The 14,814-nt window shown below is 38.6% G+C and overlaps 1 protein-coding gene across 4 annotated transcripts in view; it reads left to right on the top strand.

Moving 5' to 3' along the window:
• Positions 1-14,814, top strand: part of RGL1 (ral guanine nucleotide dissociation stimulator like 1) — a 287,354-nt gene that overhangs the window by 194,847 nt on the left and 77,693 nt on the right. For all 4 annotated transcript variants that reach the window (XM_053605796.1, XM_053605793.1, XM_053605795.1 and 1 more), the window contains one exon: positions 6,685-6,893. In XM_053605796.1, the coding sequence (XP_053461771.1) occupies positions 6,685-6,893 (209 nt within the window). The remainder of the gene's footprint in view (positions 1-6,684; positions 6,894-14,814) is intronic.

The raw sequence follows: 14,814 nt of genomic DNA, 5'->3' as shown, positions 1-14,814 counted from the left end.
GATGGGGATAGTACACTATAGAAATGGGCAAATGCTACAAGTACGAGCTTTTATTTTGGACAGCATAACACCACCCTAGAGTCCTCCTCAGACTGTGTCAATGGTAAGTTCAAGAGGGACCTTCATGCTGATGGAACATTTTTCTCTTTCTATGTGCCCTCCAGTTAAGGCACTTGTGTTGTCACTAGGATCTTTACCCAACTTTAAAACTGTCCTTTTCAGATCTATCTTCCACACTGATTTCTGTGACCATGCTTGAAACCTTGTCATTGGTTTCCCATTTTCTATAGAATACGGAGTCTCAGCTCCTTAGCATGAAACCTAAGTCCTCCACACTCAGATAATCCCCTGCTGACACTGTAGACAAGGCATTCATTTTCCTTGTGTATCATTTTCTACGAGCGTGTTGTTCACCTGTAGGGGTGGGAAGGGGTGAGACCTTTCCTTACCCATTATAAGGTCATGGCCAACATTTCTATAACAAAAGACAGGTTGACAAGAGAAAATCATAACAAATTTATTTAATGGAAGTTTTACATGACATGGGAGGCTTGTGAAAAGAAACCCAACGACCCAGGGAAAACCCTCCACTTTAATGCTGAGGTTTAATGAAGAATGGACAGCCTTAGAGAAATGTAATTGGACAAAAAGGGTGTGACCTAATGATAATAGAGAGACAATGGGTAGGGGGCACACAGCAAGGCCTTTCTTTTTTGGGGGGAGAGTGCTGTGGCATCACACCTCACAGGAACCTCCAACTCTTGGGCTTAAGCGATTCTCCTCCTTGGGAGGCCTTAGCCTCCCAAGTAGCTGGGACTACAGGCACCCGCCACAAGGCCTGGCCATTTTTTGTTGCAGTTGTCATTGTTTTAGCTGGCCAGGCCGGGAACCCACCACCCTCGGTGTATGTGGCTGGTGCCATAACCACTGTGCTACGAGCATCGAGCCTAGCAGCAAGGCCTTTCTGTTCAGATACTTCTAGGCCTGTCTGGGTAGCATTCTTCCTCTTTAGGGTACGATCCTTTCTGGAATGGGAATCTTAGGACCTACTGTCAGACAAGGTAATCAGAGAATTTCTTTTTTTGTAGAGACAGAATCTCACTTTATGGCCCTCAGTAGAGTGCCGTGGCCTCACACAGCTCACAGCAACCTCCGACTCCTGGGCTTAAGCGATTCTCTTGCCTCAGCCTCCCGAGTAGCTGGGACTACAGGCGCCCGCCACAACGCCCGGCTATTTTTTAGTTGCAGTTCGGCCGGGGCCAGGTTTGAACCCGCCACCCTCAGTATATGGGGCCGGCGCCTTACCGACTGAGCCACAGGCGCCGCCCCAGAGAATTTCTTTATGGCTAGTTCCTACACAAAAAAGATGGAGGAGGGCAAGAGTAATATTTATAAGTTTATAAGGCTTGCTTTGGGGGAGAAGGGTTTTAGTATCTGTGACCTGCCTCGGGGGAGAAGGAATTGTGGTTTCTATGGCTCGCTTCAGGGGAACAAGAAATGTGGGAGGCAGGAGGGGAGGGACAGGCCAGAGAGGGACTTTGCATCAGAGGCTGCTTCCAATTTCTCCTAGTTCAAAGGACTGAGCATGCTAAAAGGCCCATACTTTGGGTTATCATTTTCTGAGTCCCTACACCCCTCACACTTCTTTCTTCCTAATGGCTTTGCGAATGCTGAGCTTTCTGCCTGCTGCGCCCTCCGCCCTCTACATTGTTAACTCCCATTCATAATTTAAAACCCAGTGCAGGTGACATCTATTCAGGAAGCCTTTTCTGATGCCTCCTTTACACTGGGTCACTTTGGGGGCTTCCACGATAACCTGCCTATCTTGCGCCTATTTTACATTATATTGTAACAGTTTCTTTCTGTTTCCTCTACCAGACTGAACAATGTGGGAGTCAGAACTGTTTGCTGTTTACCTTTACATGTCCAGTACCTTGCACCTTGCCTAGCACATAGAACTGTTCAGTTAATAGCTCAATAAGTAGATGAATAAATGAAAGAGACGTCTATTCTGGACATACAACTAGCATAGGGTTGCAAGATTTATCAAATAAAAATGTAGGACACACAGTTAAATTTCAAATTCAGATAAGGGAAAAATTATTGTATGAGTAACTTCCAAATACTACATGGGGCATATTTACACAAATAATTATTTAATTATGCATTTTTAATCTGAAACTAAAAATTCACAGGGCATTCTGTAATTTATCTGGCAACCATAACTTAGCAAAAAAGTCAGTTCATACCCAAAGCAGAAGCTTATGCTGAGCTTGATATCACAGGCCCTAGAATTTTTTATTTTTTAATATACTTTGCCTTACATCTGAGCATCTATGTTTAAATAGCTCACTAGAGTGGGGAGGAAGGTGGAGAAGAGTAAAGAAAAAATATATAAAAAATAAATAGCTCGCTTTAGTAGTCAGTGTATTTGTCGTAATGTTTGAAATCTGAAATGCTCCAAAAATCAAGCTTTTTGAGGGCTGACGTGGTGCTCACAGGAAATGCCTCACTGGAGTATTTTGGAGTTTGGGTTCTGAGAGTAGGGTTGCTTAACCGATAAGTATAATGCAGATATTTCAAAATCCAAAAAAAAATTGAAATCCAAAACACTTCTGATTCCAAGTGTTTGGGATAAAGGATACTCCTTCTGGGCTATGGTGGTTTGTTGTTGCTGGAGAGTGGTTGGAGGACCTTTGAAAGGGAGTATAAATTTTACTGTTGGAATTTTGGGATGAATGTAGGGATAACAGTGTGTACCTTCTCAAAGTCTGTAACACTTAGGATATGGGTTTTAAATTTTCGAGAGTTAACAACCAGGAAAGTGGTCACTATTTACTGGGCTGCTTAGGCCAAGATGCCTCAGAGCTGATAGAGGGAAGACTGGGCATAGCTTGGAGAAGGACCCCATACCGTCTCCATTCTAATGAGGTTGTTTACTTAACATGATCCCTGTTAAAAGTATCAGATGACTACAGTATTATTTTGATTGAAGGGCTTTTTTTCCCCCCAAACTAAACACCCAAGTTGTTATTACACAGTTTGTGTTTTAGGAGGTGAAAGAGTGTATTTCTCCGTGACTGGAAACAGAATTGAAATATGGAATATTTCATCTCTCACACTCTCTGTCCCCTCTCTCTGTTGTGCCAAAGTTGATGATTATGAAAATTCCAAGGTTAACACACTTGGGAATAATTTTTGATATTATCCCATTGGAATCGGATATGATCTCTTAGAAAAAGCTGAATTCTAATGGCAGAAAGATTGACCAAAAAAACAATCATGAAACATTTTGGTGGCCTTGGTATCACGATCTTGTCAGTAAGGCGACGGTCTGTGATTAAATCCAGATTGAGCTGTTTCCTGTTAGCGTGCTAGCCCACAGGGAAGGCTGAGCCTTCCATGTCTTACTTTCTAAATCTGGATTTTTAAACACTTGTCTGCCAAGGGCTCTCTCTCTTTTCTCTCAAACTTCAATTCAGAGTTATTAAGATAATACAAACAAAAACAGATCCCAAAGTCTCTTAAAAGGATTATAGAACTATTGAATCTTTTGCTACAAAAATGAAACTTTTAACATTTTAACTTCTGCAGTCTGGCCATATGGCATAGGGTAATTTTTTTTTTTTTTTTTTTTGCAGTTTTTGTTTTGGGGGGGTGGGCTGGGGCTGGGGCTGGGTTTGAACCCGCCACCTCCGGCATATGGGGCCTGGGCCCTACTTCTTTGAGCCACAGGCGCCACCCTACATTGTTAATTTTTGTGAGACTAACTGTAGGCACCAGAGCAATTCTGTACTTCATTTTAAATTATTGTCACTGATGCTTACTCATTGCATTTATGGCGTGATTTTTAAAAATCTAAATATTCCAAGTATGTTATTAACCATTCTCTTAGGTCAGACGTCGTTCTTTCTAATGCACAGATGCAAACGCTGAGGAACAAAAACTGTTAAAAAACTTATGGGAATCATGTATGCATATTGAAGTTTTTTATCTGAGTAAAAGGAAGACTGAAAGGAAGAGACTGGGTTAATAAGAAACATAATCTCATTCCCAGGGGAGAGCCATGGCTTCCTGCCAAATCTGCTTTCTGGCAGGAAAAGGGACCCACTTCATCAGTTCCTTGACAAGTATTTTTCTCTGTGTTTGAATTTTTGGTCACATCAATACTCAGTGAAAAATGAGTTCTTTTAAATAGTCGTGACTTACAATAAGAAAGATTTAGTTTTAAAGGGGAGTTTGCATTTGTAAGTAAAGGAAAGACTCATCAAATTTCAACGTTGTTTGGTAAGGGAACCCTGACATTATCACAAGGTAAAGAAGTGTGATTTAGAATCAGAGCTTGACTATCCCTGACAACTGAGAAACCGTTCCTTTTATTATTGTTAACAGTGACGTTGAAATATAGTTCTAACTGCTACTTTTCAATATTATGCAGGCTGATAATTAATTATTTTGGCCTGGTCTTTTGGTGTGACAAAGTAAAAGCCACAAACATCCCTACATTTTAGTAAGAAAGAGATCAAAGGAATATAGATGTTGAAGGATTAAAATGAACGTTACATTTTATAACGTACTGTTAATTATATTGAATTATATGTTAGTCGTGATGCCTTGATTTTTCTTTTTTTTTTAAATGGTAAATATAAATTAAGTTTCAAATGTACTACAGTAATTTACTAAGCCAGCATTTTTTGCAAAGCATGTTCCTGAGTTTAACAACACGTTAGCACATTAAAGACTGAGGAATTTTGTGGTAAAGAAATGTCTTTGAGTTTATTGAGCTCTGTAGTTCCCAAACTTGACCAGAGGACCTCTTATTGTGGAACTAGAGTTTTATAGCACACACTGGAAGCAACACTGTATGTAATTAAAAATGTAATTAGACTTTAAAACCGTATATCTTTTTTACTTATTGTTTCTGGTTAAAGTTAATTGGAGCTTCTGGGGACCAGATGGGTGCTACTAAACTTACTCTAAACCTGCGTATAGAGTGATAAAAAATAGTTATCAGGCCATGATCTGAGTCAACAGTCTTAAGGGGCCCAAAGAAACATTTGGTATTTTGCCTGAAACAGATCCCTCTCCTTAGAAAACTCTGAAAAATTAAAGAGATAAAGCTGTCCACCATAGAAGCTAGAGTCTTGATTTTAATTCCTGTTAGCAGTTAGACATGATGACAGTAAGCTGTTCTAACCCCCTTCTAAAAGCGGTTGCTCCCACTTTGGTCTTTCTGAAAGCAGTCCCATCTGTTAATTTCCCTCTAGTAGTTTAATTTCTGACAGGCTAGGTGAGAAGAAAGCAAACATGCCACTTAGTAATAAGCATAATATTATCATTAGGGAGTCTGTGCTCTTCTTGGTTGCCTCTCTCTTTTAATTTTCACTTCTGATTTATTTCAGTGTAGGAAAATCTGATATAAAACAATTCAACATGATTCAGAAAAACTATGTCAGATGCGTTCATCTTATTCACATCACTTAGAATAATTATTTATACAGAAACTCTGCTCTGTAGGTCAGTTTTCCTGGTGCCTATGAAGAGTAAGTTCAACTCTGGAAAGCATCTCTACGTAATCTGTTAGACACAGATTTACTGTAGAATGTCAGGCACATCCACATTTTTCTTCAATTTAATTCTCTTCCTTCATACCCAATTTTTTAAACTTTATAGATCTCATTACCAATTAATTTCTATGGATTATGGTTTATATCTACCCAAGTACAGTTATACCTACAGATATTATTAATAGTTTCATTCTCATGTGATAGCTACTTCTCATGAATAAATATCTTCTATTATACTTTTCAAGCTTCCAGAAGGCGGGGGTCATACACCCACCCACCTACCCTTTTCATCACTCTCCAGAGCTTAGCCCAGCACAGCTTGGTACAACTGTTTCTCTAGTCAACTGTGTTGATTGCTGGTGATACTGAATCAGGATGCATATTGTCTCCTGTAGAAGGAAGAATCTCAGGTTATGGTCATGGTCAGATCTCCATAGATTTCTATGCAGAACTTACTCCTCCCAGGGCTGATTTTTTTTTTTTCCCAAGCTATGAACATGATACCAACTGGGTTGCATAAATCCTAAAAATTTAATAATCAGTTCTCTAAAGCCGGTAGGAATTGTCTTTAAGAACAAGTTTGAAAGGCCAAGTACTGTGGCTTATACCTGTAATCCTAGCACTCTGGGAGGCTGAGGCAGGTGGATGGCTTGAGCTCAGGATTTTAGGAGTTTGGGACCAGCCTGAGCAAGAGCAAGATTCTATCTCTTTAAAAAAAAATTGATAACATTTGCTAAGCTTGATCCTGAGCTCAGGAGTTCAGGAGTTTGGAACCAGCCTGAACAAGAGCAAGATCCCATCTCTTAAAAAAAAAAAAAAAAAAAAATTGATAACATTTGCTGAGCTTGATCCTGGATCATGATAAACATCCATGATAAAACATGTGCCACTACATGATAAACATGTGCCACTACAAACCTCTACTTCTAGGGAGGAAGGGGACACACATGCACACACCCACCACCAGCACCACCATCTCACCACCACGCTGAACTCAGGAGAGAGCATTGCCGTCCATGGCTAGTAGAAAAATGAAATACTTCAACTATTTCAATGTTTCCAGTTTTACTTTGCGGGAGTCATTTCTCCTGATGGTAATCATTAATTTATCGTGTAGGTTGAAGGGGACCAGCTGCCTCCAGGACACACAGTCAGTCAGTATGAAACCTGTAAGATCAGGACCATCAAAGCTGGCACCTTGGAGAAGCTGGTGGAGAACCTGTTGACAGCTTTTGGGGACAATGACTTTACCTATATCAGCATCTTTCTGTCAACGTACAGAGGTTTCGCCTCCACTAAAGAAGTGCTGGAACTCCTGCTGGACAGGTAAGAATCTAAAGGCTTTTGCAAATTGATGGAAATACTAGGCTGTTTGCTGAGTGAAGGTGCGAGCTTCTGAATCACCTGCACTTGGTGCCTGAACTTGGTAGGCTGAGGGGGACGTGTGAGGAAGGATTAACTGGAAGGAATGGCCTTTGGAAGGAATGGCATGAAGATTATTCAGGCGCCACTTATGTTCTCTTTCTGGGGCAAAAAAGTCAGGTAAAGAGTTAAAAGCAGACACCACAAATCTAGATTCAGTTGTTTATAGATTTCATTTACTATTTTTGACTCTATATATTCATACTTTTGTATAATTCCAGTAAATAATCAGTTTACCAGGATTCTTATTGGGCTGGTTGTGGGGATTAAATGTGCTAATTTGTGTGAAGCGTGGAGTTCAGTCTTAGACCCACAGAAAGCGGCTAATGAAGGGTGATAGTGGCCGAGTCAGTGACAATAGCTACTAACAATCACCATGTATTGGCTGCTTTATGGATATGCACATAAATCTCATTCTTGATCCATTTTAAGGCACATAGTATATGTGTAATAGTAGAGCAGTGTACATTGTAATTTACATATTGCTAATTAACCTTTATATTTTCTCCTTGTTTTTGTTTTATTTATAGATTAAACTTGATCTTTTAAAAAAATACCATTAAATTAACTTGGAGGAAGAAAACTGTCGGCCAAGCAATTGTTTCATAATCATGAGGACCCTCATCCAAGTCCTTACATATTCTGAGGTTTCCTGTATGAGGAAAGAAATAAGAAAGGGTATTTTTGCTAGGCTTGTTCAGTATTGATTATTGTTAACTAGATTTTTTTTTTATTTTGAAAGTAATCTGTTGTCATACTAAAAATCCTTATTCTAGAGAAGGGTATTAAAAGAAATGCAGGTGTTTTCTTATATTGCAACATTTTCCCCAAATAATATTTATTAGATTTTTAAAAATGGATATTAGTAAAATGAAACAGGCCATAATCCAACTAGGCAAATAACACACATTAACATTTTTAAAATAGAAGTTATGTATGTTTATGGTGAAAATTTTCACCAATCCAGAAAATTATAAAAATAAAAAGCAAAAAATTTCTTTTCTGCCAAGTTCCTATCCCATTCTTCCAAAGTAATCACTGTAAAACATTTCTTTTGTAGTCTTTTTCTGGGTGTATAGAATGTGTGTATGCATACACACCTAACACTTATATACTATATATAGTATGGTATATTTGTTTATGTGTTATAGTATATTTGTTTATAATATAGTGACATTTGTTTATGTTATATGCCATATATGATACAAACAGAATCACAATACATGGTCTGCTCTGTATTTGTCATTTTTTACTTATCTTTGTATTTTGAAGATACTCATTAATGAATTAATATATGGAAAAGGCTTAGAACATTGGCTGGCATATTGAAAGCTAAAGAAAAATCAGTACATATACATGGATCTACCATTATCTTTTTTTTTTTTTTTGAGACAGAGTCTCATTATGTTGCCCTCAGTAGAGTGCTGTGACGTCACAGCTCACAGCAACCTCTAACTCTTGGGCTTAGTGATTCTCTTGTCTCAGCCTTCCGATTAGCTGAGACTACAGGCACCCGCCACAATGCCCCGCTATTTTTGTTGTTGTTGTTGCAGTTGTTATTGTTGTTGTTTTAGCCGGCTGGCATGGGATTTGAACCCGCCAGCCTGGGTGTATGTGGCCAGAGCCCTACCTACTGAGCTATGGGTGCCACCCTACCATAATCTTTTTAATGGCTTTATTGAATGTATTATTCTATAGATGGACATTTAAACTCCAGTTTTTCACTTGTTTTTTGAATTTTGTAAACAGTGCTGCAAGAAGTGTTTTCAAATATATGTCTTTTGGGTAAGTTTGAGCATTCTATAGGATAATTTCATAGAATGGTGACTGCTGGGGTCAAGGTATATCAGAATTTAAAGATTTGAAAGATACTGTCAGATTGCCCACCAGAAGGACACACCAACTGCACTCCTATCCACAGAGAAGAGGCCCCTTCCTCACTTTCCTCACACCCTTGCCAATTTTGAATATTTTCATCTCTGCCTTTGAAACATCTTTTACCATTATCTGACCTCTGAAAAATGGTATCTCATTGCTTTTGCTCCTTACCTTTATAAGTGAGGTTTTTCTTCTGAAATACTTATTGGCCATTTGTGTTTTCTGTTAACTGCTTTTACATATCTTTTGCCTATTTTTCTTTAAGACTATTTTCATCTAATTATTGATCATCTGTCTAATTATAACTCTTTGTATATTAAGGAGATTCGTTTTTTTGCTTAACATATGTTGAAAATATTTTTTCCTAACTTGTCCCTTGATTTTAAAAGTTGTTTGTTAAGATTCTTTTTAATGAAGCCATAAAATTTTTTTATGTAATTAGTCTTTATCTAATTAGTCTTCCTAATAATCAAGTTCTCTTCCAGCATAAGTAAGGTTATTAGTAACAGTGGGTTTTTCCTTAAAGTAATTTCCCTGTAGATGTATATAGACTAAATTTATTTGGATCGATGGTTATTTAATATGTTCATATTCAGGAAGATTCACAAAATGTCTATTCCTTATCATATTTTGCTTTGGTTATGATACCCTGGGCTGCAATATACATGGAAAGTTCTGTAGTTTTTTGCATAGCAGTACTTGACAAAATATTAACCTGCAGTATAAATTTGGACTGGTGAGTCATTTCTTTTGTGGATTGTTTGCTTATATAATAGCTCATACCTATAAATAGAAATTGAAAAGTTTTATGAATTTTCTCTTTTTGGTATTTCATATTTTAAAAAGATGCAGAATACTAACTGTTGGCAAGCAGTATAAGGAAATAACTCAAAACATAAAAAACATCCTACAAGTTTACTTTGGAATTGGTAAGCTCTTCTATTTATGGGGGACTCCATTGATAATATGCCACAGATGTCCACTGCCGGTAAAGGAGTGCACGTAAATTCCAGCTCCTCATCAAATAGTGGATATACACACAGGAACTGGAGTGTTTAGTCCACCCAGCTTTTATTTGATGATTTTTTAAAAGTCATCTCTTCATTCTCCTATCATAATGGATAGACATTTTTGGATTTTTAAAATATTAATACTAACTTGATGACTATTAAGTAATATAATCAACATGAATTCAAGTTGCATTTAATTCAGACTATCATTTGAGGTATAACTGAATGAAGAGTTAAGATTTATTTTGTACCATTTGATACAACGAATTTACTCTTATACTATGATCCTTTGTTTGCTTCTGAAATGAGTGTGGCATTAAGTACTGAATGCCTATAAAAATACCCAGCAGTCTGTAAGACACTGTGCAGATGGAACTCAGAAATAATAAGACTTAGTTCTCAAGATAGTTTAGAGGTGTGTTTACTGTGAAGCTGCTGGTACTTAACTTCCAGGGCCTCTCACTTGGAATACTTTATACATTATTTTATTTTAATTAATTAATTAATTTATTTTGAGACAGAGTCTCACTATGTTGCCCTTGGTAGAGTGCTGTGGCATCACAGCTCATAGGAACCTCAAACTCTTGGGCTTAAGCAATTCTCTTGCCTCCCAAGTAGCTGGGACTATAGACGCCGGCCACAACGCCTGGCCATTTTTTTGTTGTAGTTGTAAGCTACAACAAAAAACCTGTTGTTTGGCAGGCCCGGGCTGGATTGTAGTTGTAAGCTACAACAAAAAACCTGTTGTTTGGCAGGCCCGGGCTGGATTTGAACCCACCAGCTCCGGTATATGTGACTGGCACCCTAATTGCTGAGCTATAAGCGCTGAGATTTTATTTATTTATTTTTAACATAATTTTATATTCATAATTTTGTATTCTTCTTTTTCAAGAGAACCACTCAAATTACATACGCTCTCAAATTAATGTCAAATTACGTATCTTTAAAACCTAGATCTACTTAGTATTAAACTATTTCACTACAAAAGAGAAGGCTTGCATTTGTGAAAAAAGCAGATAACCACTTAAAATGGTATAAAATGAAGCTCTAACATGTTCTGTTGATAAAACAGGGTATGGAAATACGGAGAAATGGCTGGGAGTGGTGGCTCACACCTATGATCCCTAGCACTCTAGGAGGCTGAGGCGGATGGATTGGTTGAGCTCAGAAAGTTGAGACCAGCCTGAGGAAGAGCAAGACCCCTGTCTCTGCTAAAAAGAGGAAAACTAGCTGGATGTCATGGCAGACACCTGTAGTCCCAGCATTTCTAAAGGCTGAGGCAGAAGGGTTGCTTAAACCCAAGAATTTGAGCTATGAGCTATGATGCCAGGGCACTCTACCAGGGTGAAACGGTGTCTCAAAAAAAAAAAATAAAGAAAGAAAAGAAAAGGAAGGAAGGGAAGTGAGGGAGGAAGGAAGGAAGAAAGGAAGGAAGGAAAAAAGAAGAAATAAATCCTATTTATTTTGTTTCCTCTGCAGAAATTTGAATTTGTCCATACATGTACAAACCTCACCATGAATATTTCTTCCTTCATTTTCCTACTCACACTTACGTCTTGTGGTCAGGCTTCCATCTTGATTGAAGTTAACCAAAAAGCACGTTCTGAAAACACTGAGTTCTTAAATTGTTTGTTGGGACTTTTAATGTCTATAATCAAGAGGAAGCAATTACGTTGTATAAACTTGCCTATTCTGACGATAAGCATTCAAAATATTATTTTCTTGTTGGTAGATTGTGGTAGACTTGTTTGTGGGTCTCTGGCAATATCTTTATTTATTCTTTAAATTATTCCTTTTGATTTCTTAATAGTAGATTACTTGTCTTTTGTGAAATTAACACTGAGTGTTCACAGCACATGCTAATCGTATAATAAGCAGCCAAGAATGGATTGAAGGCAGATGCTGTCATATTTATTTCCCACCAGAGAAAAGCGTATTTCAAGTGAAGCTTTGATTTCCCCTCAGACTTCCGATCATGCGGCCTTTCTCGCATGGCACTGTTTGCTTTCTAGGATTCCTTTTTTATCTTCTTATAGTTTTTTCATTCTTTTAATATGAGCCTTTGTGATTGACTAATAGACAGTGATTTGAAGCCATGTTGGGCTAATTCCCTGTGTTTGCTCATCCTTCACTCGGGTGATCATTTCACAAGGATTCCTGTTTCTTGTGCTTCTCTCCAAGCCTCTGAAAACGCCTGGCCACAAATGTAAGGAGAAACCCATGTTAGCCAGTGATTCTTACTGAGAGCCATGAAATGTTTATGTAAATACCTAGATTTTTTTTTTTTCCGACAGCGGTCATAGTAGCTACATTTTGGGCTGTTTCTTGAACATTCTTCTTCTCTCTGATACACATCCCTTCTCTCCAAGGCTCAGAATTCGAGACCCCCTTGGCTCTCTGTTAACCCAAGAGAAAGTTCTTGAATTTGGGTGGCTTTTGAAATTTTATTTTCTCTAACTTCAAACATACTTAAACACTTAAAAATCTATTCTTCCCACCATATCAGTTTAAAAAGTAATGGAATTAGGCCGGCTTGGTGGCTCATGTTTGTAATCCTAGCACTCTGGGAGGCCCAGGAGGGTGGATTGCTTGACTGTTGGGTTTGAGACCAGCCTGAGCCAGAGCGAACCCTGTCTCTACTAAAAATACAAAAAACCAAGGCAAAAGGATTGCTTGAGCCCAAGAGTTGGAGGTTGCTGTGAGCTATGATGCCATTCTACCCAGGGTGGCAGCTTGAGACTCTGTCTCAAAACAAACAACAACAACAAAACAATAGTGTTAGATACCTCTGAAAACAACTGGCCACAAATGTAAGGAGAAACCCATGTTAGCCAGTGATTCTTACTGAGAGCCATGAAATGTTTATGTAAATACCTAGATATTTTTTTTCCGACAGCTGTCATAGTAGCTACTTTTTTTTTTTTTTTTTGCAGTTTTTGGCCAGGGCTAGATTTGAACCTGCCACCTCCAGCATATGGGGCCAGCACCCTACTCCTTGAGCCATAGGGGCCGCCCTATCATAGTAGCTACCTTTTGGGCTGTTTCTTGAGCATTCTTCCTCTCTCTGATACACATCTCTGGTATCAGAAGTAACAGAAAGGCCAACAACCCCGTTGGCCAAGCCACTAATGGCACTCAGGTCACAGTGCGGAAAGCATTGAACAGTAGTCTGAATTACTCCCTTCCTTTCCAAAAAATTCTCCCAGTGGAGGACTTTTGGGGAGGATAAAGGTTGAAGCCATTTGTAAACACTGTTCTGTAAGCAATCTGACTTAAATTCGCTTGTTTCCGTCACAGAGAAGAGACTAATTCAGTAGGTCGTTGACCTTACTTCTTCCCGTATCTGCTTGCCACACATTTTCACACACTTTTCTGCATTTACTTCACTTAGCATTACCCTCATGTTTATAGATGAAAATTTTGTGGCTTAGCTACATTCAGCAGCAGAACTGGAATGAAAACCTACCCCTTTCTGACCTAGAACCTCTTCCCAAATATTAGCATACTACCTCCTGTGATTTGTTAATTTTAAAAGGAATGGGCTGTACCCTTTCTGCTACTACAATTGATTTTCCACAGAAAAGCATGTCCTGAGGGCTCCTTCACATGATTGCAGGCAGTTCATTTGACCATCAGCACTCTTACTCACTTACCTACTCAAACAGTATCTATCAGCTGTTTAATACGTAGCATGTAGAGTACAAGGTGCTGTGTATATATTGGTGGGCGAGTCTGCCGTAGTCCCTGCCCTCTTCACGCTTAATGCCTAACCCTGAACAAAACAGCATCAAACACGTTTATATGATTAAAATTGATATGACCATTGGGAGATAGGAGCTAGGTTCTATGACAGACAGTAAGGATATTTTGGGGGGCTGTGCTCAAATAAAATTGATTTCAGGTGGTCACTCAGATAGATCATAGGCCATAGGTCACCGTCGTGTCTGTGTGTGTGGAGTATTTCTGTTTAATGGGCTCAGGCCAAACTTCTGACCTTGACTATCAGCTACTTCCCAAAGAGGGCTCTTGCAGGAGGGTGGGTGACAGTAAACGAGAAAGCATGGTGGGTTTAAGCAAATACATATATACTACCATGGATTTAAGTCACCTAAAATGGGAACACTTTTATGTGCAAAACATGATGTACCAATAACCAGCAAGCTTGGAACCGTCCTTGTTAGTGAAACCAGTTTCTCCACAGCACAGGGAGGAGTTGATCCAATAGGAACCTGGAAAATTTTATTTATTGCCAAGGATTTTGTCATAAGAACCCAATATGGTTCTTTTTAGAGTTTTTGGATACTTTATGGGAAAAGCAATTTTTCTATCTTTTAGCCAAGAGATTCAGGTGTGAGGCCTACAGGATAATGGTGAAGAACATGGGCTTAGGAATCAGAAAGCTTGGATTTGATCTCCGTTTTGTACTCCTTCCTTGCTCTGCACCAGCAGGCAAGTTAATTTATCTTACTGGCATCAGTTTCCTCAACTATAAAATAAGAATAAAAACAGCACCTAATTTATAGGGTATTATGAAGTTGAAACTTGATAATATAGGTAAAGTTCTTAGCATAGTGGCTGAAAAATGTTAAGTGCTTAAGAGATTGTTAACCGACCTTGTTATTTTCTTTCTTCCTGGCATTTATCGTTCTTTGAAATGTCCTTATTTCTTTTGCTTATTTCTTGCCTGTCTTTCCTCCTCAGAGACTGTATTTGTCTTAGTCATGGCACGATGGTCAGAGAGGGTTGGTGCTTGCACTAGGTTCTTAGGAACCATTTGTCTAACAAATAAATAATGGTTATTATTATTCATGCCTATTACCAGCAGGTGCTTTGAATTCACTGTGAATAGGCATGAATAATAATAACCATCATTATAGTGAATATTACCTAGCCTCTGACTACGTTTAGTGGGAGAGACAAATAAATCTATAGACTTG

Source organism: Nycticebus coucang, chromosome 10 (genome assembly GCF_027406575.1).
Source record: "Nycticebus coucang isolate mNycCou1 chromosome 10, mNycCou1.pri, whole genome shotgun sequence".
Lineage (NCBI taxonomy): Eukaryota > Metazoa > Chordata > Mammalia > Primates > Lorisidae > Nycticebus > Nycticebus coucang.
The sequence above is the reverse complement of the archived record's forward strand: the minus strand, read 5'-3'. Positions and strand labels throughout refer to the sequence as shown.